Source organism: Lepidochelys kempii, chromosome 3 (assembly GCF_965140285.1).
Source record: "Lepidochelys kempii isolate rLepKem1 chromosome 3, rLepKem1.hap1, whole genome shotgun sequence".
In the NCBI taxonomy this organism is placed as follows: domain Eukaryota; kingdom Metazoa; phylum Chordata; order Testudines; family Cheloniidae; genus Lepidochelys; species Lepidochelys kempii.
The window spans coordinates 134,676,386-134,703,748 of NC_136382.1; the positions used below are offsets into that span (position 1 = coordinate 134,676,386).

Below are 27,363 nucleotides of genomic sequence, written 5' to 3' on the forward strand. Positions count from 1 at the left end.
CGCTCTGATAAAAAGCTAGGAAAATGTGGGGAGAGAAATCTATTGAGAGCAAGCTGTCACACTTTGAAGGATTTTGTGCATAAAAAATGCCAGATATCCCTCAGGTCTCCTTGCACTTTATTAGCATGCCGTTTAGAAAGCACCAAAAATGAGTAGATTTAGGGGTGGGTAAATTTTTTAGCAACAGCAACCCCTTCCTTGTCACATACTTACATGGAAAACCACGTGGCCTGATGGTAAAAAGACTGGGGTTCTGATTTTCCATCTTCCCACCTTGTGTAGTCCTCTATACATTTGCAGAATGCAAAGAGTGTACAAAAGACTACCAAATCAGAATGATTGTATTTTACACTGGTTTTGCACTCTTTTTGCACAGGTTGAAGTGATTATACAAGGTGCAAGGCAATGTAGAATCTCTCAGGATCCTTTAGTGTAGAAGAGCACATATGCTGATCCCAGCTGAACCACTGACTCACCTTGGACAAATTTCTTGACCTCCTTGTGCCTCAGTGAAACCCAGCTAAAAAATTGGAAGTGCCTAACCAAAAACCTGTTGCTTTGCAAAGAAGAGAACTCCTGCAAAATGTCAGAGAGCCGCCCTTCCCAAAGCAATAACATGACATCATTTCCAAAGAGCCTGTTTGTGTGTGTGATTGATGTAGCGGGCAGAAGCTCTAGATTACTGTTCTTTCCAATGCGGTAGTGCCAGAAGGTCCCAGGATTGGGTCTCCTTGGTGCTGTGTGCTATGCAAATAAAGAACAAGACACAGTCCCTGCCCACAAGAGCTTGCAAAGGAGAAAATGAAACCCTAACCCAGGAAGGTAGTGGGGAAAGGGTGATAGCACACAAGGGCAAGCAGAGCAATTACACTGATGGATGGCAAACAGTGTCTTTCCTTCATTTTTGACTTAGTGGTTCAGGTAACTGTTTTGTTTACATTACCAAAATATATTGTTGTAAGGGTTTTTTATGAGGGATGCGCACTCAGGGTTGAAGTGGGGAAGAGGAGGGGATTTTTGAAGTAAGAGAGGAAGGTGGATAAAAAAAGATTGTTTTGGGGAAAGAGCTCTGAGGGTCTGGTTAGGGCTATCTGAACATGTCATTAGGCTGCAAACAATATTCTTCAGATTACAAATCCCTGCATTTCCGTTTTGCGTTACTGTATTTGCATGCAAACAATTTGGCTAGCACATGCCATTTTAGTTTTACAGTAGTCATAAAGCCAATGACTCTTGATTTTTAGCTTACAATGTTTACACAAAAAAAATGTCCCACAGCAATGTTCTTGACCCCTGTGACTATCTAATCCCTGCTTTATCACCATCTCAGCTCTCTGTTTCACATTAAACATAATGTTTATATTGATGACACCAAACTTTTTCCCATCCATTCTTTGTCCCTGCCAACATCTCCACCTCTCTGTGCCTCTTTCTGTTATATATTCCTTAGTGCTTGGTTCCACTCAAATTTTCTCCACCCTATTGTCTCCAAGTTTGCGTTCCTTCTCTTAGACTAGAGTAAATGCCCTAATACTCCCTAATTTCTTCCATCTACCTCCTTGACTCTGATCTCTCCTTGTCAGATGTACCAGAAATGATCCATCAATGTTTATTTTTCCATCTTACCAACACTATCTTCAGGACCTCCTGTAGCTGGACCTGGATTCATAATATTATTCATACCTGCCCTTATCTTCACTTTCTGTCTGCCCACTTCCTTAATCCATGCACTCCCAACCTCCCACAACTTTTGATTACCACAATTCCCTCTGGACTGGTCTCCTCGCCAAATTTCAACTTGCCCAAGAACACTGTGACCATCTGTATTTCATCAAGAACTCGCAAGCATAACCTCATTACCCTGATCCTTACTTATCTTCACTGACCCTAGTGCCTCTTCAGATCTGACCTTACCAACTCCCTTTTCCTCTCCTCCATTCATTGAACTGGTTATGGGCAAAGCTTAGTCCTCACTGTGAGTCTCTGACAGTGGCAGTGCCTTTAGCCACATTGCACCTGTCTGATGGAAAAGCCTTGTCCTGAACTTAGTTCCAGTGACTCCCCAGCCATTTCAAATCCTGCCTCAATATCCATCTCTTCTCTTTTCTGCTTACCGGGGAGGCCACGGCTCAGTGGGTAAGGCAAAGAGGTGGGCATCAGAAGGCCTGGATTCTGCTCCCAGCCTGGCCACTGATTTGTTGGATGACCTTGGGCAAGCTAAAGAATCACTTCTGTTTACCCAGCTGTAAAATGAGAATAATGAAACAAAGCTTTTTGCGAAATATAGATTAAAAGTGCAAGGTGCAAGCACCTTATTAATATTGTTGTTATTCACTTTGATCCCCTACCTCCACCTTTCACCATACTCTTATGTGCTCATCGTTTTCAGTTTTATAATCCCCTCTGTGTGTTCAGTATTTTTGTGCAAATCATGGCTTTTGCAGCAGACTGAAACTTGTTACCCTTCTTGTAGGAAAGACATGGTACCAAAAAAGAGCATTCTAATTGGTACAACGCATGAAGGACTTGTTTGCCACTCAGGTATAATAACATTGCCTTTCTTTCCTTGTTCTAGGGAGTGCTGCCGATTTTTTGGAGACAATGGCTTGACTATGAAGGTGTTTTTTATCAAGGCAGCACCCTTTGGTGTTCTTTGGACACTCACAAACTACCTGTACTTACATGCAATAAAGAAAATAAACACTACGGATGTCTCCGTGTTGTTCTGCTGCAACAAAGCTTTTGTGTTCTTGCTTTCATGGATCGTTCTCAGGGACAGGTTCATGGGAGTGAGGGTAAGTGTCTCCTTATCACTCTGTCTCCCTCCCTCCTTCACTTTGACCCTTTTCCAGTTGTCTCATTTAGATCAGCATCTGCCACTAATAACAGCAGGTTTCTCTGATCTTTTAAAGAGGTGAAGTCATGAGATGAGTCAGCATAATATCCTTACAGAGCTTGCAGTCCTCCAGTCTGTACAGAAATACATTCATTACAAAACAAATCAGCGCTGAGAACCATCACTCTGTGGATCTCTAGCAACACTGCAGCCTCCTCTTCCTAGAACATGCTCTCTTTGCTCACTGTTCCTTCCAAATGAGATAACTTATCCCAGTCTGTGTCATGAAGGATAACTGGTATCCCCATGTGGTCATGAACATTTATCATCCTTTTGCCATTCTCTTTTGGTTAGAAAGGATTGAGCCTATGGTACTTAGAAATATTTTTTTTAGCTGTGCATTTCTACAGGTGCTTTACATGTCCTTGTGCATTTTTGTCCATATTCTGTGAATTCATTGGTGTATCTCATATCTGCATATGACACAAACCCTGTGGGATTGGAGTATTAAGTTCTATGTCACACCTGGTTGTGGACAGCAACTGATATAAACACAGATGGGGCTAATTCAGCTCCTATTTTTCAAGTATCTGTTTTTAAAAAGGTTTGTTTCTGTGTGGAAGTGCAGGGGGCAAAAATGCCCATGTAGTGTGCTCAGCAATCCATTCCATGACTTCACAGTTTGGGCTAGAATTAGTGAGATCTTGTGTACTAATACTACATAACACAGACTGTGTGAGTCAGTCTGGCAGATGAAGAGCTAGAGAGAACTATCGAGTCTTAGTTTGTGTCCGAGAGGCTAGATAGAGGGGGGAATTGTGGGGCAGGAGATCGCTGAGTGCAGCATTGTGGAGGTTGGAACTTGCCAGCACAGCTCCAAAAAAGCTCAACTCCAATGAATTCTCTGTTAGATTTTCTGCTTAATTCTGTGGGCCCATGGGTGGGAAACAGAGATTTCCCTGCAGCCTGCTCAACCTCTGCATAGACCTGCAGCCACACACAGCCCTCTGTTTGGTGCAAGAGGTGCCACCAATGCAGCGTACCCCTTCCGTGGGTGAGATGGAAGAGGGTGCCCACAATGCATAGCTTTGAGGGACAATCTGATCCAGAGTACCCTTTGCAGTTGTTAGAATTAAGTCCTGTCTCCCTTATGCCTTTGGAGAACATTCCAGCCCTTAGAACCAAGAGGCAACTTCTCACATTCCCCTCTGAGAGCAGAAGCAGCACCAATCAGCAGTTGGCATTCATCGACTGTCCCCAAAAGTGACACAGTGTCAGGTCTGTGGCTCCTGTAGTGGGGCTGAAAGCAACTACAGTGTGAAGACACCAGTGATTTACTCCTGCCCCATGACACCAGCTGAAGTGGAGATGAGGAGTCAGCGCTCTTCTCAGTAAGCCTGGGCAATATTTCTAGTTTGTTTTGGGGGAGATTTTAAACCCCAGGATACACAGAGATTAAAAATTAAACTTTAATAGAAGAATTTATTTCTGTGTGATTGAAAATCTTCAGCCACATTGTTGTTATTGCAGCAGGGCCCTGAGGCTACAATAGGGAAAATTACAAAAGATACAATAGGGAAAATTACAAAAAGGAGTACCTTGCCTTTCCAGCTGTTGTCTACACATTAACCTTTCTGACTTGACACTGAACTTACTTTAACTGGGGAGGGGGGGTTGAGTAACCAGTAAGGGCGCCTCTGTAGGAGAGCTGTAGTGATTTGAGGGGGTGACTGTAATGCTGGTTGTGTTGCCTTTTGGATAAGAGGAAAAAGCAGTCAGGGTCTCTAGCCTTCCCATATGACTGTTAGTAAGTACCCCATTGTCCTGGTCAAATTCTAGTGGAAAACATTTACATCCTTCCCTCTTTAATTCTCCTGCATTTGCTGTTAGAGATGATATTCTTGGTGACTTTCCAAAGCAGTGTATAGTGTTGCTGTACCCTGTTAAACAACTGATGTGTTTCACCCGGTTAGGTGGCTGCATTTCTATGGTGAGTGACGCGAAGATTGTAATCATATAAAGAAAAGGAGTACTTGTGGCACCTTAGAGACTAACTAATTTATTTGAGCATAAGCTTTCGTGAGCTACAGCTCACTTCATCCGATGCAGTGAGCTGTAGCTCACGAAAGCTTATGCTCAAATAAATTGGTTAGTCTCTAAGGTGCCACAAGTACTCCTTTTCTCTTTGCGAATACAAACTAACACGGCTGTTACTCTGAAACCTGTAAACATATAATCACACACACGGGCAAGAGAGATGGTGTGTTGGTAGAATGCTTTGTAACCCTGCGGGATGAAAGGCACTGTATAAATGGAAGATACTGGTAATGATGCATTCATGTCAGAAGGATCAAATCTGGATTCCTAAGCTCAGATCTGGGGTTTTGGCTTGATTGAGTACAGAGCTAATGACTGAAGATTGGATCCAGGTCTGAACTTTCCCCCATTTCACGAGAGGAAAAGAGGTGAAATGATGAATGGGCTGGATCTAGGGTTTGGTCTGAAGCATTTTTAATTATTCTTTATTAATTTTTAATATTGTCTTGGGATAAGCCAACTTGTCAGCAAACCAGTAGCAAATAAATGGAGACATGGTTCTCCAATAGTCCCTGATAAGGAAATAGTACTTTAAAACCATAGGTATGCCAAGGTATCGCCACCTGTTATTGATGGCATGTGGTACCAGGGGGAGGAACAACATGACAAGGAACGTTATATGTTATGGAGAGGTGCTGTACCCCTTCCAAACTTCAGGCCTCCACAATGGCACTAATCAAAGATTTAGTCCAAGTGGTTTTCACGAGAAACTGTCTCCCATTCGTGCTGACTGAGAGTGACGTGCTACATTCTCCTCACCAAGCTATTAACGGGCAAGGTGCTAGAGGATGAGGGAGAACTTTCTGGGATACTTGGATATTAACTTCTTGTCCGAGTAGTGACAAATGTACTGCAGGTGTGGGACATATTTTGTTTCCCCTGGAAAATGGGGCAGAGAGGACACGCTCTTCCTTGACTCCTTTGTATCTTTCATGGGGATTAGCAAGGGCTTTTCCAGAGGAAGGCCTGGGCATTTTGGTGGAGGGAAGATGCTGCAATGGGATTTTGTTCTTCTTTCTTTTCACTGTGTATTGAGTAGCAAGTGTGCTAGGGTACTTCCCATTGCGACTGGGGATTTGAATGGAGTCTCCTCCTCTTTCCTTGTTTGATAGCTGGCCGCCTTTTCTTCCTTCTGTTCCTTCCCCTTTCTGTAAGTTCCTGAGTCACAGTGGAACTGATCTATTCAGGTACAAGGCCAAACGCCACGTGTTTGGGATTAAATTTGGGGGTTAACTTCTAAAATGGTGGGCCCCTCTCTAAAATCAGGAGCTAAGTGTTTGGAGTCACAGTTAGTTATTATTTATTATTTACCTTGAGGCCAGGGTCCCACTGCACTAGGCACCCTACAAACATATAACCCTGCCCAAAAGAGTTTATAATTAGGGATCCATGTCTGTCACGAAAGTAATGAATTCCATGACTTTCTGTGACCCCCATGACTTCTGCAGCAGCCAGCGTGGCTGACCCCAGGGCCATCCAAGCAGCTGGCCCCGGGGACCGCCTGAGCAGCGGCCAGTGCTGCTGGCCCCAGGGACCATCCGAGCAGCAGTCCCCGGGGCGGCCAGAGCAGCCGCTGCTCCAGCGGCCCCTGGCAACTAGTGCCGCTGCCCGCCCCGCAGCAGCGACCCCCAGGGCACCCCCCCAGGAGCGGCCCCCATGGCACACACCCCACAGCAGCAGCTCCCCATGGCACCTCAGCAGCAGCCCTCCATGGCACACCCCCTGCAGCAGCAGCCCCTCAGAGCACCCCCCTGCATCTGCATCCCCTCCCCCCCCCCGCAGCAGCAGCTGCCCCAAGATTTAGTCAGGGGTATTTTTAGTAAAAGTCATGGACAGGGCCATGAATTTTTGTTTATTGCCCATGACCTGACCATGACTTTTACTAAAAATACCCATGATTAAATCGTAGCCTTATTTATAATCTACTGTTGATGCGCTGCACTAGTGTTTCAGATTCTGTAGGGCAGCTAAGCCTCAAGAAATAGTTAAAATCAGATATTGAGGGCTCAGTTCTCCACCATGTCCAAGCTCAGACACTGTAGAGGTGGGAGGAGGTGCAGGGAGCCGGCCTCAGCTGACTAGTCCTGTGTTAATCAACCCCAGAGGAATTTAGAGTAGCCTGGGGCCTGCTCTAACTTACACCAGTGGAGAAGCAGGATAGCAGAATTCTGCTCAACCAGACCCCTTCCTCCTCCCTATGCCAGCCGTACACAGTTGAGAGTTCCCTTATGTGAATCCATTCACCCTGTGCTGCCTGGGCCTCCAGCCTCCTGAGTGTGTGTGTGTGTGTGCGTGTGTGCTTTGGCCCATAGCAAGACCCTCCATGTCCTCCTGGTTTCGATAGCAGCAAAGATGGTGATCAGTCAGGTGCTACAGGCAAGTAACTTCCTCCAAGGCTAAAACCAACACCACTCTGTGAACTGGGAGGTATGTCAGAGCAGTCAATGTAAGTGGCCTCAGAAATGTTGTGTTAACACATCACTGGGAGCCTGGAAGTCTTCAGTTAAGACTCAGCATTCATGTAGCAAGTTATCAGCTTTATTGAATATATGCCCTTTGGCTGGACAGGACTAACTACAACTTCCAAAAGTCCTGTCTGAGCATGTGCTGGGGCTTGTGAGAAACCTCACATGGGTTCCTGGCCCTACTGTGGTTGTTCCAAAGTTCTGGTCAGTAACAGAGAAGGGTTCTTCCCTAGACATTACAAGGAACAAGAGATCCAAATCTGTATTATTTTGTGAGTATTTCTTTAGTTACCATCCAGAATAATTTATGATCTGTCACTTTTGTTTTACACACACACACACACACACACACCATCTTTAGACTTCTCTCCTTTTCCCTTTATTTTGCTACCGGGCGATTGTCCAAGTAGGGCATGAGACATGTTACTTCCTTAACACAAGTTGGCCCAATGAAAGATATTACCTCACCAACCTTAGAATCATAGAAGATTAGGGTTGGAAGAGACCTCAGGAGGTCATCTAGTCCAACCCCTTGCTCAAGGCAGGACCAACACCAACTAAATCATCCCAGCCAGGACTTTTTCAAGCCGGACCTTGAAAACCTCTAAGGATGGAGGTTGTCTTCCTTAACACGACAGATAGCTAGTGAGGAAATGACTACCTTCAGAATTCCCTCCTAACGCACTGTTCCCCTACATTGGGTCTCATTTTCATCACACAGGGTGTTAGGAAACGTGTAAATATCTGCAGCCCAGAAGCTATGGTGAGCCAGGAATTCAAGCAGAATATAACAACATGCTTGATAGACTGAAAAGCTTTCAGAGAAAATGTGTGTAACATTCCTGATGTTGATAGGCAGTCTGAAGTTTAATCCAAGACCATATCTGGCACTCATGACATGCTTGATAAGGAGGCTGGAATCTCTGCAAGAGAAAAATCACTAGAAGTCTGGATTTAGTTGCTTTAGATTTTGACATCCGTGTCCCCCTTTCATGCTACAATCAATAAACTAGTTCGGCATTCAAGAGAAGTAGCCAATTGCTAATTCTGCATACATGTTACTGTGTATCTAAGCATGCCATGTCAGTGTGACTTGAATCTGGAAACACACACCAAAAGTCAGTTGGTATTGATTTTCAGAGAGTGCCTCCCTCCCCTGGGAGGCTCCGTTCACTGAAATTAGTAGCAAAACGTTATCATTTTTTCAGTTCATAAATGCACTATTGGAATTCTGGTTCTGCAGAATTGCTACTCTTGCTCGGGTAGAGTCAGTTGTGGCATTTTTTATCACATTCCTTTAAGTCAATATCTATTCTGCAGCTAAATCACTGCAGGTTTTGATCTCCTTGGATCTCTCAAGTTAAGAAGGGTTAGGCTGTGTTACAGTTGCTACAAGAAGTGCTGAGTCTTGGGGTGTCTCTCTTCTTTCTGAGTCAGTATAGAACCAGTGCCCTAGCATTGGTGGTATTAAAGGGCATTGTATTGCTGAAGGTGCTATTAAGACATAACCCTAGCATCCTGACCACCTGTATTCATTACAAACCTGTAAGCTTTTTTCTTTCCTCAAGCATTGGCGTGTTAACCTGGATAGCATTGCCAGTTCTGCCTACTATGTAGTTTCAGCTGAATGCAGTACTTTTCCCTTACTGGATTTAAAAAATTCTTTAGAGTTTTAGTACACTATTAAACAGGTGCCATCTTTCACTTCAGAGGTGGATGCACTTCAATTGTGGCAAAAGTTATCCTGGTATATTAGATAGAGATTGGTATAAGTCAAAACCCCATATCTGAGTATCCCCAACATTTGCTAATGTGTGGATCCAGATCTCACCTTTGCAGCTCAGACCCATCTCAGTATTAACTAGTTTGTAAATCCTTTTGGTATCCTCCTGGATGAAAGAGGCTATATGAATTTAAGATTAGGATCTTTTAACTTTATGCAACTTGAGCTCAATCCTGCATAGTGCTATAATGATAGACTCAAGCAGATCAGTCTATTTACCTTAACAAAGAGAAGGTTAAGGGGCAACTTGATTACCGTTTGTAAGTATCTACACGAGGAACAAATATTTGATAATGGGCTCTTCAGTCTAGCAGACAAAAGTAAAACAAGATCCAATGTCTGGAAGCTGAAGCTAGTCAAATTCAGACTGGAAATAAGGCATAAATTTTTAACATGGTAATTAACTATTAGAACAATTTACTAAGCTTTGTGGTGGATTCTCTGCCACTGGCAATTTGTAAATCAAGATTGGGTGTTTTTCTAAAAGATCTGCTCTAGTTCAAACAGGAATTATTGAGGGAAGTTCTGTGGCCTGTGCTCTGCAGGTCAGACTAGATGATCACAGTGATCCCTTCTGGCTTTAGAGTCTATGAATCCTGCGAAGTGCTGAGCTCTCTCAACTTCCATTGTAGGCAGACACTTGTCTGATCAAACCCCATCTCATCAGCATTTTTAATATTGAACATTAATTTTAGCTAAATAAAGGTCCCAGCAGTATACAGAATAGATACAATTTTCAAATATGTTTCAGTCTCTTCTGATTTTGTTCTTTGCTCTGTTCACACTACTCTAACTCACTAAAGAAACACTAGCAAAATTGTACATACGTGCACACAAGATTAACCGTGCAGGCAGTGGCATGCCCATATATAGAAACAGGTTGCATACTTGATTACTTGTGTATGAACACCTTTGCAGATGCAACCTAGAACCTGAGTTCTAAAGTTTGGCCCTAAGTCTGTAAACTTCCTCCATCCATCCAGGTGTGGTATGTCAGATTAGTTAGTATTTAAGCCTTTCCGCTCTCTCTTGTAGCCTAAATTCTGTTATATTCTCTAAGGCTGTAGATTTTTGGACTCTAGAAAAAACTGATGGGTTCACCTGCCTGAAAGTTGTATAACCTTATTACAGGGATCCCCTAGCTATGGTTTGAATAGGATGGATTATTCTAATTACGTCACAAAGAGAGCAAAGAATGTGAAGCCTGTATATGAGGTTTAAACAGGTGCCTCTCACCAAAACCACCACTGGCATTAACTGGCCTCCCTGTCAACAGTGCCGGCAGAGGCATAGGATTGAATGGGCTTTGAGACTGAATCCTTCCATCCCTAGATCGGCACACCTCCAAACAGTGTTGAGGAGTGCTGGCGGGGCAGTGTGGCAAGACCTACAGTGCCATGAGCCAGGCTGTGCCTATTGTGTAGAAAGAGAAATTTACCCTCAAGGGCAGTCAGTCCAACATCTTCAATGAACAACTAAAGTTCCTCTGGCAAAAATAGTATTCAGACTTTGATGCTCTGAGGAGTGACATTACAGCATTTACCTGGCTGATACATAAAATCTCCCTTTCCTTTCTAAATGGAACATGTATGATATGCTGGTCTCTCCCTGGTTTTCCACCCACTCCTTTTAGAATATGCAACCAAGATCTTGGAGGAGTGAAACTAACGAAATCTCCAGGATATACAGGGACTGTCATATTTTTATTGTAACTTCTTTCCATCCCTTTGCTTCAAATGCCCAGGATGACTGAGACACCGTGCTGACTTTCTTCCCTGTGGGATCCATATGAGTAGTCTATGAAGCAGGAGACATACTGCTCTCCCCACTCTACTGTGCCTACTGATCAGCACTGTCAATACTAAATACACAACACACAACCAATTTTCTCAGCTAAGTTCTTCGCCCAAATCAATGTAGACTCTATGCTCATAGGGTAGAATTTTCAAAAGCACTCAAGTGACTTAGGAGCCCAAGTGCTACTGAAAGTCAACAGAAAATGTGCTCATGGGTCATTTAGGCACTTCTGAAAATCCCACTCAAAATGTAAACATTCTTCTGAGTCATAAAGTCTATCTCCCCCTTTACATCTGAGTAAACTCACTGGCTGACCTGTAAAATACTCAGGTATTCTTTATTTTACTGTTTTTTTCTATAAGCCCCTTTCCCCAGACACCTCCGCCGGATTTTAATTCATTCCTTCAAGCACTGGGAAATTCAAAGTCATGTATTATTGTCAAACACTTGCTGCAGGGGCCACCTGATGTCAAGACTCAATGACAGAGCTGAAATTCCCTCTTCAGGTTTATCAGGAGACAGTGCTCTGAAGAGCACCTCCCCTCTGGCCAGTTGCTCTGAGATCTGACACATTCTCTTCTTCACTGTTCCTTGCATGCAGTTTCCCAACCAACTGGTGGGGCTTGCACATTCTCTTAACACATTAGCAGACTATGCTGCTGTTTGTGGTTACTCTTTTCTCATCAATAAGGCTTGAAGTAGATGGTGCACAAATGTTGAGCTCTCATTCAGAATGGCTCTTAAATATTTCAGTCACCAGGGGCTGTTAAATAACACTTCCTTTGTTTGTTTGCTTCCTACCAGATTGTGGCTGCTATACTTGCTATTGCAGGGATAGTCATGATGACCTATGCTGATGGATTCCACAGCCATTCAGTTATTGGAATAGCACTTGTTGTGGGATCCGCCTCAATGTCTGCTCTTTATAAGGTAAATACACACAAACCTCTTCAGGCGAAAAAATGCTGACCACCTCATATTAATGAGCGGGTCCCAACTTACCATTAAATACTGCGCTCCTAAGCTTTATGCAGGGCAACATCCATGCTCTTTTTATGGATACCTGCTATACGCACAAAGACCAGTTTAACATTGGAGAGAAATATTTATTTATGTTGACAACATCTGTCCCTATTTCAGGAGCAATAACTGCCTACTTTTTGGGGGCAAATGACTTGCACCAAATAATCCATCTGCTCCAATGCACTTCAGTGGGAGCTGAAGGTGCTCTGTGCCTCTCAAAATCAGGCACCTTTCATTTAGATGCCAAATTTTAGCTATCCAAGTCTGAAAATTTTGTCCAAAAGCTTTTTCAAGCTCTCGGCTTTTAAAGTGTCTGCGTACCCTTCTGACTCAGACCCTGATTCAGCAATGTACATAGCATATACCTAACTTTAAGCATTGATTTTTGTGGGAATAGTCGCATGCTTAAAATTAAGGTGCTAGCTTATATATTTTGCTGAATTGGGTCACCAGTCTGGGGGTGGGGAAAGGTTCATGTCAGGTTTTACCTTCTGTGAGGTTACTATAAATTTGCCAAAGATTACAAGAGTCCTCCAGTAAAAAAAGGGAAGTCAAGCCCAGATGCTGTAGCTCTAATGTAAACAACAACCATAGGAACATTTTTAAAACCACTAAACTTGAATCAGTCTGTCTTTAGCCCTCAGAAAGGAGGAGTGACAGGCCTAATGCCACTTTTTTGGTCTGTATTTGCTTTTGTTTCTAGGATTTTAATCAGTTTCTCTTTTGTTCAGAACAAGGAGTACGTTGTGATTATTGTCAGAAATTACAGGAATGACGGGAAATTAAAGTCCACCCCCTCCTAGTCAGTTCAGACAGAACAGTCTGACAGAATTCAGACAGAATTGCCTTGTGTTTTTGTTTATTGGTGATAAAAGGGGCATATGAAGACATAAATGTCTTGTTATGCACATACCAGATTTTCCCATTACCAATAGGAGAACAAACAGCTGACACTAGCTTGTTGTTCCAGTCCTCCCCTGCAGCCCCTTAGCCATCTCTGTTACACAGACACATTCACTATCTGTCTCCTCTGTTCTCACTCCTTGTCTTTATTCAGTGAAATAACAAGACAGATTGCCCTGAGGGTGTCAAATGAGAAGCAACTGGAATTCAGATTCATTAAAGACCTTCTGATCCATAACGGACTCAGAATAACGAGTATGAAAAGTAGCTGCTTCGGCCAGCTCTGACTGTGAAGCCATTTCTGATGGTTTCCTGGCACTAACATGGTTTTGTGTATTGTGTTAGTATGTTCTCAGCAGAATAAACTCACTAAATAAAGGCGAGATGGTGGCTAATAGAATCTAACAACAGCCGCACTGCTAGCACAGTAACCTCTTTAGATTTTACTTGATACACACTAGCTTGATGTAAGACAAGAAACTCAGTGTGTTTAAAACCATAGTGAAATAGGACATAGAACTTGCTATCCTAGAACAGTGCAGTGGATCAATTAATCGAGCAACATTCAGGCTCCAACTCTTGCCCACATATAGTGCATGCATCAGAGCAAGGCAAAAGTTGCAATGCACCTTGGCTAATTTGTGCTTTGCTATTCCGGAGAAGGAAATGTCTTTCTGACCCCAGCTCATGATGGGAAGCAAGCTATCTGATAAGTCAATAGGAACGCCAGATAAGCCTTCTCTCTCCCATTCATTATATCCCTCTAGCATATTGCCTCTGACTCCTCTTCTCAAAGTAAACAGACAGGGGTTTGCAAATCACTCCTCTTTGTACTGCTGATCATTTCCACTGTCATTCACTGGGCCTTTTCTGCTCCTGCAGCATCCTCCTGTCTGAGATAAAATTACCAAAGCTCAGCGCCCCCTCAGCTGAAAAAGTGAATGCTGGTCCCTGCTAATGATCAGAACTCGCCTTTTAATTTCTTTAGGGATGGTGGGGATGGGTCCATAGTCACCGTTAAGGGAAGTGTGATAAAATACTGACATCATGAGCCAGCCATCACTTTCTGTATCTTAAATGTAGCTGGTGGCTTTCTTTTCTACAAAATGTAAACAGGTTTCTGACTGAATCGAAATGAGATAGTAAGACATCCACATCCTATTGATTTACGCACTAAAACTTGGATTGAGTTATTGAATTTTAGCGACTAGCATTCAGTAGAGGAAATCCTGGGCCAAAGTCAGGTTTGATGTACTAATGTAAATGTAATGCAAACACTGAAGTCAATGGTGCTACTCCACATTTACGTAAGTAAAACTGAGAGCAAAATTGGGCCCCTCTGTAGTTACATAGGTAGATTGCTTTAAAAATCAATATTTTTCTCCTTTTCTTCCCCACAGACCTAAATCCCTTTAACAAATCACCACCACCAGAAGCGAAGAACCAAATGTTTAACTCTCCCCACCCTCTTTAGTACTTTTAACATAGCATTCTAAGGGGCATGGGGACTGAGATCTGGTCATTAGGATGTATGGCCTTTCATGGGCAATAGGATTTAGAGAGAGTTCACATACATGCTAGGCGAGTGAAGACTGTTGCCAACTGTCCAGTGGCCTATGGGAGTGGTTTGAATTCCTAGCAGAGAGAAGAAAATTTACATCATATAACCCACTGCCATAATGCAGTGTAATTGGCACTCTGGTTGCCAGGTGATTGGAAGCAAAGATGATTGGGATTGAAGGGGCATGGCAGCTGAATTGTCATCACATCCCTCAGGGCGATGACTAGGTCAGGGCTGAGGCACATTCATGAGGGGACAGAGGGAGGCTTGTGAGCATGTTGGGAGAGTATAAAAAGTAGCACGTCTTTATGTAATATCTCAGGTATAAAACACTGCAGCTCTTTTCTCCAGCACAAGATTACTGCTCTATTTATTTCATTTAGTATATTTACAGAGCTCCCAAAGATGTGAGTTTAGTGGTTTTACACACACACACATATTTTCACAGGCAGGAAACATTACAATTGAATTAAGGCTGCATGTACATCAGGAACCAAACTTTAAAATCCTTATAAGAATGGTCTAATGAGTGAAAAAAAATCAAAAGCAGGAGATTGAGAGTTATGGTTAATATTACAACCAGGATCAGGGCCTAGCTAAGCAACATGCCAGCCAGACAAAGGGGTCATGCACATTTATTTGTTCCCCAATTGTTTCATTTTTAGTTTTATTTTTACTTTTTCTAAAGAGAACATTACAAAGAAAAACAGGTTTAAGGGAATATTTTGGGGAAGCCACATGCCACTCCAGAAACTTCTTGTGTAATTCCTTCCTGTTTTGCAGGATAAAAAATGCTGAGCCTTCTCCACATACATAGTTTACATGGCATTAGTGGTAGCAGCAGCAGACGCAATCCTTGCATTATTATAGTGCTAGAGTGGAAAAGGGTCAGCTGGTCAGGCATGTTTTTGAGTTAAAGCAAACCCACTTATTTTTTCTCTTGCAGGTTTTGTTCAAACTTCTCCTGGGCAGTGCTAAATTTGGAGAAGCCGCCTTATTCTTGTCTGTGTTAAGTGTTTTCAATGTCCTTTTCATCACCTGTATTCCTGTCATTCTGTACTTTACCAAAGTGGAATACTGGAGCGCTTTTGATGTTATTCCTTGGGGAAACCTTTGTGGATTTTCAAGTCTCTTATTGAGTAAGTAAATGCTGTAAGTTCATAACATTTCCTGATGGGAGTGGAAGCTTGAGACATCATCTGGAGGGCCCATTGCACAGCTACAAATGTAGGTCTGGATCCTGTGATTACTGTTGGGAATAATGCTTACTGCCATGCAGCGTCCCACTGACAGCCACAGAACTCTTACAGCACTCGGTAGATTGCAGGATCAGGCCCATAAAGTTTATGCTAATGCATACTCATAAACTCTCCTTCACACAAGTGCAAAATGCCCATGGTTCTAATGGAATACCCACATGTCTGAAGATGTGGGCTTGTCAACTTTCCCAAGCTAACCAGAGCTCAGCCACGGCCTCACCAACTAGCAGTGGTGTCAGTGGGGCTTTTCCCATTGGCTTCAGTGGTAGTTAGATTTACTCCCCAAATGCATAGGAACCTCCAAAGACCATCCAATGTACTGCAGTACTGTTGGTGGTTCAGTAGGTGGCACTCTTTGCTTTAGTTAATGTCAGGGCTGTACTGTGCTACTGAAGGGATTGTGGTTTGTGGATGAGCTGTAAAACAAAAGCCTTGACTACATGTGAGCATTAAAGATGTCGTGCCACTAAATTAGAGGTATTAACCCTGGTGCTGTGCCCAGATTCTAATTTGGATAATTACATTCTGCCAGCTAAATGTGTCAATTGGAGATAGTATTTTTCCCTTCTTGTCCTAGATTATAGTGTAGTTCTTTGTGCTTTCAAACAGCTGCCATGTTCCACTACAGCAGTGGTTGCATTTTAGTTATTAAGCCAAGGCAATAGTTTTATATGAGCAAAGAGTGCAGAATTTGGACTTGGGTGTCCTTTGAGTTGAAAAGTGCCATATGCATGCAAGCAGTCATTTCTAGAATATCCAAACATACATTGTGGGTCAGACTCCCCCCGGCATATCCTTAGTGACTTCAGCAGAGTGAGACCAGGGATGAAGTTGGTTCCATAACAGCTATTTATTTGTCATAAAAACTCTATTTTAGTCACTATGTTCTCTATTAAAATGAAATGCTGTTTATCAAACAGGTTGAATATAATCATGGTTAGATTTACAATATGTGCAGCCATCATCCACAGGCAGTTGGTATGCAAAAATGCCTGGAAACAAATGCTTTTTTTACCCAGGATTTCCCAGATGACAACATTAAATTTTAAAATGGGACGACTGAATGGATAATCGTAGGGAATGAGGACTCTCATGGGGATGTAGTTGTGTTATTGAACACTACGGTGTGATATGGGACGCATTCTGATCTGTATGGCCCCAATCCTGCAATTGGATCCCTGTCAGCAGAGTCCTGTTGAAGTCAGTGGGCCTCCCACAGGCTCAAGGGTCTGCCCAGGCAGATCAGATTGCAGGGTAGGGACCTTTGTATACAGGTAATTTCCAGAAATACTAATGGGAGTTATCTGAAGTCTGGGAAAATGTACCATTAAATACTCTCTTTGTACTGTAAAATAAGCTAAACTTGGTTTCACAAGAATGGTGTAGCTAAAAATGAAAGTTGTTTTTCTTTCTTACTTCAGCATTCAATATTCTATTAAATTTTGGAATTGCTATTACATATCCTACCTTGATATCTCTTGGAATTGTACTCAGCGTACCTGTCAATGCAAGTAAGAATTTTTAACTTCCCTTTTTATTTTACTATATGTACAAAGCCTATTAATGTTTAAACATTCAAGAGAACTAAAAACTAAGAGCTTATCAGAGGTGAATATAATGATGTTTTGTATCCACACATAGATAGAGCAGAGAACAAACTGGCTAAAACAATATATATTTTCCTGCATTACATATTGTAATATTGTTCTTTAAACTACAGACCTTCCAAAGAAGATAGGATACTGCAAAATAAACTTGATTTGAAGTCAGTCATCCTTGTGATTTGATGAAAACTAATAGCTGAAGAAATGTACAACTAATTGAGTTCTTCACCAATTCAAAGGAATGTGTCTAATGCTAAACATACTTAGACCAATCATATTACATTTCAAAATGAAATTCTGAGAAATCATGCTGGGAGGTGTATAATAGTAACAGGGGTGCTGGAACAATTTGTATAGTGGGGGTGCTGAGAACCATTGAACCAAACTGTAAACTCTGGATATAATGGAAACACATCAAGTCAGGGGGTGCTGCAGTATCCCCCATACCCCTAGCTTCAGCACCTATGAACAGTAATAGTTCAGTCTTGGGCAAGTAAAATATCATTGGTGTTTAACATCCTCAACCATTATGGTAAAGATTAGGCTAGTAGATTCTGGCATGGACTGGTAAATTTTTATCACAATTTTATAAGTCTTCAACCTATAGCCCCTCTCAGGCAAGACTCTCCTGAGAGATAAGGGATTAGCAAGAGCAGCCACAGAAACTGGTGCCTGGCCTGGGAGTTTAAGGGGAGAGCTGGTCAGAAAATGGTATTTGCTGTGAAAAATGTCTAAAGAAATGAAAAATTTTCTGAGTCTTCAACAAAATAGTTTACCAAAACTCAAAAATATTTTTGGCGGCTTAAAAAAATATTCGCAAAAAGAAAAGGAGTACTTGTAGCACCTTAGAGACTAACCAATTTATCTGAGCATAAGCTGTAGCTCACGAAAGCTCATGCTCAAATAAATTGGTTAGTCTCTAAGGTGCCACAAGTACTCCTTTTCTTTTTGCGAATACAGACTAACACGGCTGTTACTCTGAAACCTAAAAAAATATTGAAATTTTTGAATGAAGAAAAAGTTCTGTGCAAATGTTTGCTTTGGGTGTGGGGGGAGTTTAAAGAGGAGAATTTCATCCACTCTATTTGTGGGGTTTTAAACCTCCCTTCCATTAGGCAGAGTGGCACCAGCACATAATGGGAGAAGAATTGTCCAAACTGGGTATCCTCTGTCGGCCTCTGCCTCCTTTCTTCTGCAGGAGAATGTATCTGCCAGCAGGTTTCCCCTCCACTGCTAGAGTTACAAAAGGAAACAGGAAAAACTAAACACTTGCAGCTCCCACGCCTGTCCAAAGGAAAGGGAGACTATTCCAGCAGCTTCTCTGATTCAGAATCTAAGAGAAACAGAATGTGCCTGTCCATTGCCTCTCCCCTCTTGGTTCTTCATAGTGGGAAGGGTGGTTGGGAGCACCAGAGTTGTCCTCCAGCTCCGCACTCTGAGCATGCACACGCTCTCTGTCTCGCACATACACTTGTTTAGCTGGCCCTGGGCCTTTGGGGGACATAGGCTCCTTTTGGATACATTTATTCTCTTCCCCATGTCTCAGCACACAAGGTGACGCGGAATCACATCTTTGCTTGACATCGGCACTCATGAGGCCTTATAGTCACCAAACATGGTTAGCTCCCCTCTCCTATTATCTATTTTAACCACAGGTTCTGTATAGCTTGAGGCAGCTAAGGCCCAAAGCTCCTCTCCCCAACGCACAGCTGTGCAGGGGAGAAGAGGAGAAGATGTGAGCTGCTAATGCAGTGACTGCTCATTACTGCCCTGCAGTCTCCTGCACAGCAGAACTGCCCCAGGTCCTCTGCAAGAGCACTTTCTGCAGATACTCAGGAAGGGGGAAACAATGCATATCAACCACCACTCTGCAGCAAGATTGGGAATGAAATACCTATGGGAGGATTTGGCATTTAAAACTCACAAGTAAAAGTAACTTTTAAAGGAAATAAAATTTGAGGCCAAAAACTTTCTAGTGGAGCCTTCAGAAGGTAAGATGTGGTTCTCTCCAGTGAAAAAACAATATACTCCAACATTATAGTATTGTAATTACAAGTGCTCTTTACTACAATGTGTTGTGCTGCAAACTTCATTTCATAATAAGTCAATGGGATATAGCAGTTAGCAGAGGGCCTTGCAAGTTAAGAGCCTTGGGTTCGACTCCCAATTCAGCCACTGACTGACTGTGTGTCCTAGGGCAAGTCACTTGATCTGTGGGGTCCACAGCTTTCTCATTTCTCTAATGGAGCAATTGCTTACCTGTCTTTATATGCCACTTTGAGATTGTCTGCTGCAAGGTGCTATGTACATGTGAAATATTGTTACATGTTCAGAGCAGATCTTTGTGTGCCAGGGTTGCTAAATCTTGTCATACCAGGGCTGCACATTCACACACTAGCAGCTGGTCCAGTGCAGCGCATCCCTAGCATCTTTTGTGCTTCCTCCTGTGGTGCTTCCCAAAAGGCAATGCAGGAATCAGTACAAAGGATTGTGGGTCACAGCCAGGCTCTGAGGAGGATGGTCGCAAGAGGCCTAACAAATCTGCCTCAGTGGAGGAAATACAGGGAATAGGATCAGGTTCATACCTCCCCTCTCCTGAACTCCAGACACCTGCTAGTGACCATCTTGAGAGTCACAACCCAGAAGTAAAAAAACACTATTTGGATAGCTTTACTTGGAACTAATGAACATACTGTTTGTGCAATGTCCTTTGCCATTTAATCCAAGTGTGAGGCTATTTACACTTAAACAATAAAAGTAAAAGCCTAACCTCCTTGCTATAATGAATAATCCAGATAAAAGACCCTCCAGAGCTCAGCACATTTTGAGCTTCTTAGGATACATCTGTTCCTCAAGGATCGGTTTTGGGACCAATCTTATTTAATCTTTTTATTACTGACCTCGGCACAAAACGTGGGAGTATGCTAATAAAGTTTGTAGATGATACAAAGCTGGGAGGTATTGCCAATTTAGAGAAGGACAGGGATATCCTACAGGAGGATCTGGATGACCTTGTAAACTGGAGTAATGGTAATAGGATGAAATTTAATAGTGAGAAGTGTAAGGTCATGCATTTTGGGATTAATAACAAGAATTTTAGTTATAAACTGGGGAAGCATCAATTAGAAGTAACGGAGGAGGAGAAAGACCTTGGAGTATTAGTTGATCATAGGATGACTATGAGCCGCCAATGTGATATGGCCGTGAAAAAAGCTAATGCGGTCTTGGGATGCATCAGGAGAGGTATTTCCAGTAGGGATAAGGAGGTTTTAGTACCATTATACAAGGCACTGGTGAGACCTCACCTGGAATACTGTGTGCAGTTCTGGTCTCCCGTGTTTAAGAAGGATGAATTCAAACTGGAACAGGTACAGAGAAGAGCTACTAGGATGATCCGAGGAATGGAAAACTTGTCTTATGAAAGGAGACTCAAGGAGCTTGGCTTCTTTAGCCTAACTAAAAGAAGGCTATGGGGAGATATGATTGCTCTCTATAAATATATCAGAGGGATAAATACCGGAGAGGGAGAGGAATTATTTAAGCTCAGTACCAATGTGGACACAAGAACAAATGGATATAAACTGGCCACCAGGAAATTTAGACTAGAAATTAGACGAAGGTTTCTAACCATCAGAGGAGTGAAGTTTTGGAACAGCCTTCCAAGGGAAGCAGTGGGGGCAAAAGATCTATCTAGCTTTAAGATTAAACTCGATAAGTTTATGGAGGAGATGGTATGATGGGATAACATGCTTTTGGCAATTAAATATTCATGGTAACTAGACTCAGTGGCCTGTGATCATAGAATCATAGAATATCAGGGCTGGAAGGGACCTCAGGAGGCCATCTAGTCCAACCCCCTGCTCAAAAGCAGGACCAATCCCCAATTAAATCATCCCAGCCAAGGCTTTGTCAAGCCTGACCTTAAAAAAAAAAGATTCCACCACCTCCCTAGGCAACGCATTCCAGTGTTTCACCACCCTCCTAGTGAAAAAGTTTTTCCTAATATCCAACCTAAACCTCCCCCACTGCAACTTGAGATCATTACTCCTTGTCCTGTCCTCTTTTACCACTGAGAATAGTCTAGAACCATCGTCTCTGGAACCACCTCTCCGGTAGTTGAAAGCAGCTATCAAATCCCCCCTCATTATTCTCTTCTGCAGACTAAACAATCCCAGTTCCCTCAGCCTCTCCTCATAAGTCATGTGTTCCAGACCCCTAATCATTTTTGTTGCCCTTCGCTGGACTCTTTCCAATTTATCCACATCCTTCTTGTAGTGTGGGCCCAAAACTGGACACAGTACTCCAGATGAGGCCTCACCAATGTCAAATAGAGGGGGACGATCACGTCCCTCGATCTGCTCGCTATGCCCCTACTTATACATCCCAAAATGCCATTGGCCTTCTTGGCAACAAGGGCACACTGCTGACTCATATCCAGCTTCTCGTCCACTGTCACCCCTAGGTCCTTTTCCGCAGAACTGCTGCCTAGCCATTCGGTCCCTAGTCTGTAGCTGTGCATTGGGTTCTTCCATCCTAAGTGCAGGAACCTGCACTTATCCTCATTGAACCTCATCAGATTTCTTTTGGCCCAATCCTCCAATTTGTCTAGGTCCCTCTGTATCCTATCCCTGCCCTCCAGCGTATCTACCACTCCTCCCAGTTTAGTATCATCCGCAAATTTGCTGAGAGTGCAATCCACACCATCCTCCAGATCATTTATGAAGATATTGAACAAAACCGGCCCCAGGACCAACCCCTGGGGCACTCCACTTGACACCGGCTGCCAACTAGACATGGAGCCATTGATCACTACCCGTTGAGCCCGACAATCTAGCCAACTTTCTACCCACCTTATAGTGCATTCATCCAGCCCATACTTCTTTAACTTGCTGACAAGAATACTGTGGGAGACCGTGTCAAAAGCTTTGCTAAAGTCAAGAAACAATACATCCACTGCTTTCCCTTCATCCACAGAACCAGTAATCTCATCATAGAAGGCGAGTAGATTAGTCAGGCATGACCTTCCCTTGGTGAATCCATGCTGACTGTTCCTGATCACTTTCCTCTCATGTAAGTGCTTCAGGATTGATTCTTTGAGGACCTGCTCCATGATTTTTCCGGGGACTGAAGTGAGGCTGACTGGCCTGTAGTTCCCAGGATTCTCCTTCTTCCCTTTTTTAAAGATTGGCACTACATTAGCCTTTTTCCAGTCATCTGGGACTTCCCCCGTTCGCCACGAGTTTTCAAAGATAATGGCCAATGGCTCTGCAATCACAGCCGCCAGTTCCTTTTGCACTCTCGGATGCAACTCGTCCGGCCCCATGGACTTGTGCATGTCCAGCTTTTCTAAATAGTCCCTAACCACCTCTTTCTCCACAGAGGGCTGGCCATCTATTCCCCATGTTGTGATGCCCAGCACAGCAGTCTGGGAGCTGACCTTGTTAGTGAAGACAGAGGCAAAAAAAGCATTGAGTACATTAGCTTTTTCCACATCCTCTGTCACTAGGTTGCCTCCCTCATTCAGTAAGGGGCCCACACTTTCCTTGGCTTTCTTCTTGTTGCCAACATACCTTCTTGTTACTCTTAACATCTCTCGCTAGCTGCAGTTCCAGGTGCGATTTGGCCCTCCTGATTTCATTCCTACATGCCCGAGCAATATTTTTATACTCTTCCCTGGTCATATGTCCAACCTTCCACTTCTTGTAAGCTTCTTTTTTATGTTTAAGATCCACTAGGATTTCACCGTTAAGCCAAGCTGGTCGCCTGCCATATTTACTATTCTTTCGACACATCGGGATGGTTTGTCCCTGTAACCTCAAGAGGAATTCCTTGAAATACAGCCAGCTCTCCTGGACTCCTTTCCCCTTCATGTTAGTCCCCCAGGGGATCCTACCCATCCATTCCCTGAGGGAGTCGAAGTCTGCTTTCCTGAAGTCCAGGGTCCGTATCCTGCTGCTTACCTTTCTTCCCTGTGTCAGGATCCTGAACTCAACCAACTCATGGTCACTGCCTCCCAGATTCCCATCCACTTTTGCTTCCCCTACTAATTCTTCCCGGTTTGTGAGCAGCAGGTCAAGAAAAGCTCCCCCCCTAGTTGGCTCCTTTAGCACTTGCACCAGGAAATTGTCCCCTACGCTTTCCAAAAACTTCCTGGATTGTCTATGCACCGCTGTATTGCTCTTCCAGCAGATATCAGGAAAATTAAAGTCACCCATGAGAACTAGGGCGTGCGATCTAGTAGCTTCTGCGAGCTGCCAGAAGAAAGCCTCATCCACCTCATCCCCCTGGTCCGGTGGTCTATAGCAACTCCCACCACTACATCACTCTTGTTGCTCACACTTTTAAACTTAAAAGTGATGGGATATTAGATGGGGTGGGATCTGAGTTATCCAGGAAAGAATTTTCTGTAGTATCTGGCTGATGAATCTTGCCCATATGCTCAGGGTTTAGCTGATCACCATATTTGGGGTCGGGAAGGAATTTGCCGCCAGGGCAGATTGGCAGAGGCCCTGGAGGTTTTTTGCCTTCCTCTGTAGCATGGGGCACATGCTGGAGGATTCTCTGCTCCTTGAAGTCTTTAAACCACGATTTGAGGACTTCAATAGCACAGATATAGGTGAGAGATTTTTTGCAGGACTGGTGGGTGAAATTCTGTGGCCTGCGTTGTGCAGGAGGTCAGACTAGATGATTGTAATGGTCCCTTCTGACCTAAATATCTATGAATCTATGAATCTGCACTGGAAAAGGTGTGGTCTTAACTCAGGTTAAAATGACAGTGAAAGCAGGTCAGCTTTTCACGCAGGATAGCAGCTTGTGTTCCTCCCCAGGCTCCCCTATAGGTTGAACTCAAGCTGCTAACCCAAGTTCAAAGCTGAGTTGCCATGTCTTCACTGCTGTTTTAACCTGAGTTAAGAACATAGTGTATTTATTTGCTTATTTTTACTTTTACTCAGAAGAGCCAGGTTAGGGAGGTGAAAAAGAGGCACACCTGAGCTGTGCTGTCAGGAGTCATTGTAAAGCAAGGCTAGGCAGCAGGACTTGCTATACTTTTAAGTAGCTGCCTGTCAGTACTGGCTAGTATGCAGGGTGAGAGGTGCATTGTCAGACGTCATCCCTGTCCATATTTACAGCAAATTCTGGCTGCTCTCTGCCCTTGGTAATCTGGACTCACTGAATGTCCACGTTAAACTAACAGGGAGAGCTCCAGCCCCACAAGTCTGTCTCTGACATGCTTGTTCTCCAATGTTTCATGTCCAGAAGTCCACTAGTTCTAAGCGAGCAAGACCCCACCTATATTAAAAGCCTGCCCTGTGCTGCTTCTCTGCAAACAATGCACGGCAGTGTGTGTGTGTGTGTGTGTGAGAGAGAGAGAGATGCTGCCCCAACGCCGTGTCCCTTTTAATAATATCAGTTCAATGTTTCATACAGTTGTTGATCACTACACGAGTGAAATTGTCTTCAACAGTGTCCGTGTAATTGCCATTGTCATCATTGGCCTGGGCTTCCTCTTATTGCTTCTACCTGAGGAATGGGACGTCTGGTTAATGAAGCTCCTCACCCGCCTCAAAGTGCGGAAGAAGGAAGAGATCCCCGAGGGGAACGGAGACATTGTTTCAGGACTGCAGAGCAAAAGCAGGAGAACTCGCCCTTCCATGTCATCCTTCACTCATTAATGTTATTTTTATTGAAACTCTGTGATTAACATTGTATGTTATGATTCAAGGGTCTTTTCTTGCGAAGCACATATGTCCAGTATAGTGTACATACCTGTACAGTTTTGATATGATACAGTCTAAGGCATCAAGTTTTGGCATGTCCAATTTGCTTGCACTTTTTTCACATCAGACCTTTCACTTATAAGTACCACTTTAAAAAAAAATCAAAACAAGAACCTCTCTCCTCTTTTTCAGTGAATGTAATGTATAGTCAAATTATCTTTGCTTATATCATTTTAAAGATCAGTTTTCATGAGAAGCAGGGCAGATATTTTGAACATTAGAAACTGAATGACGCATCACACACTGTGATTTAAAATGAGCAGATGCTATGCTACATCATATGTTTATTTTCTACCAGAGCTATACTCATAACTTTAAAAGTTTTAAAAAAACCAAAAGCAAATCTTTTTGGGAAGATGGGACAGGAGCGAGAGGGAGATTAGGAAACTGCTCCGTGAAAATGAGTGCACTTTGTGCCAGGACAAGAGTGAGGTTAAAGTGCTAAAAGGCTTGCACTGAAGTAATACAGGAGAAGCAGTCAAGAGCCCAGCCTCCTTATACTGCTCATGACTCCACTCCACGTTTAAGATCATGCAAGAGACATACAGTGCCTTTTACAGAATCCTAGTCTTTAGCCGTGTAGAACGAGGTCACTCTGCAAGTAGCTTCTGTCATTTTACAATATAGGGGGCTCACAGTGCTCCTAAAACTCCCGTTGAAGTCAACAGGTGCCCACTACGAGTCACAGACTTTATTGGGAATTTAGGGGGCTCAGAGACTGCAAGTTCATGCCCTGTGCACCTGATTCTCTTCTCACTTGCACAGATTTTACCCCCATGTGGAGTTACTCTTAATTTACACTGGTGTGAGTAAAAGGAAAACTTTACTTAAAATAAAATTAACAAGGAAGCTGACAGCCAGGTCTAGAGAAACACGGTCCGTGATGTATAGTATGAGCCCAACGAGGTGAATTGCCAGTAGCTTTTACTCTACAGTTGGGAGTTTTAAAAAGAAATGTAAGATATTTACATAAAATGTAATGTAACACCTTTTTATTAAACTTGTAAGCACCAGGATGTTTACTTATGCGATTTAGGTTCGCCATTAAATTTCTATCTGTGATAGATCACATGCTATGTAAAAAGGAAACAAAGTTATAGTTTACTATTTTTGAAGTTTACATTGTTGCATACAAAATTAAAATGTTATTTTCAACTGTTGCCATAAGCTGATGGTACCTGCTGTCACAGAGGCATACTTTGTGTCAGGCGAGTGTGGCGTTCACTTTGAAACTTTTTTAGCAAATGAATTTCAGAGTCCATTATCTGTTTGGCAGAACTAATTAATAAAAGGTTTAAAAAAATCCTAAATCAATGACTTCTATGTTTTTTCTTCCTGCCGTGCCCCTCCCCCAAACTTATAATAATTTAATTTGTTCTGTTTGAAATATTTTATCAAAACTGATGAAGCAGGAGGGAGATGAAATACAAAAATATGGCCCCAGTCCTGCAAAGGATTCTACAACCACAGCGTTTTACTCCCCCATGGAGAGCCCCACTGACTCGGGATAGAAAACTACATGCCTGCACCACCAAAGAGATTCATAAGTGTGGTCTCATACTGCCACCTGGAGTCCCATGGAAGTCAACAAGACTCCCTGTGGGTGTAAGGGGCCATTACTGACTGATCCCTTTGCAAGAGCAGGACCCATAACTATGGGCCCACTTTGGACAGGATACTGTATTTAGGCACCAGTCAGAAAAACAGAAGCCCAGCAGGAGGAACATAGGGTAAAAGTTGTCCATCCAAATCCTGACTTCCTTGAAACCACCAGGGACCGTGTTCTATAGGCCCTTTGTGATGAATATTTCTGATTCAGAGCTTAGTCCACATTATTATCTATGTACATACCCATATCTCTCGAGATCCTTAAATACCCACTGCTACAGAGATTTTTATGTGCTAAGACTAATCTGTGGTGGAGGAAGCCTGACTGGGCAAGTGGGTGGTGCCCCTGGGCGGTAGATGGAGCCCCCCCCCCCCCCTTAGGGGAGACTGGCTCTGCCTCTTCCCCACCCCTGCAGCCTGGGCCATGAGTCCCCCTCCCCAGCCCGGAGGAGTCCCGGGCCAGTCTAAGCCGTGCCATGCCTCCCCTCCCCAGACCCCAAGCCACAGCAGGGAAAAGCCCCTCAGCAAGCTGCCTTTGGCAGGGGCTACACAGCTCTTCCCACAACACCTGCCTGGGACCTTTCCCTCACCGATGAGCAGCTCAGCACCTTCTTCCTCTGACAACCGTTTGTGTCTACCTTCCCCCTTC

General features: G+C 43.3%; 1 protein-coding gene across 7 annotated transcripts in view; it reads left to right on the forward strand.

Annotated features, from left to right (window-relative positions):
* SLC35F3 (solute carrier family 35 member F3) overlaps positions 1-26,416 on the forward strand; it is a 292,694-nt gene extending 266,278 nt beyond the window's left edge. For 6 of the 7 annotated variants that reach the window (XM_073338108.2, XM_073338112.1, XM_073338116.1 and 3 more), the window contains 5 exons: positions 2,576-2,795; positions 11,783-11,908; positions 15,412-15,604; positions 17,146-17,235; positions 24,757-26,416. In XM_073338108.2, the coding sequence (XP_073194209.1) occupies positions 2,576-2,795; positions 11,783-11,908; positions 15,412-15,604; positions 17,146-17,235; positions 24,757-25,001 (874 nt within the window). In that variant the 3' untranslated portion in view covers positions 25,002-26,416. The remainder of the gene's footprint in view (positions 1-2,575; positions 2,796-11,782; positions 11,909-15,411; positions 15,605-17,145; positions 17,236-24,756) is intronic. The other variant, XM_073338111.1, reaches the window with a different exon arrangement.
* The last annotated feature ends 947 nt before the right edge of the window (positions 26,417-27,363 follow it).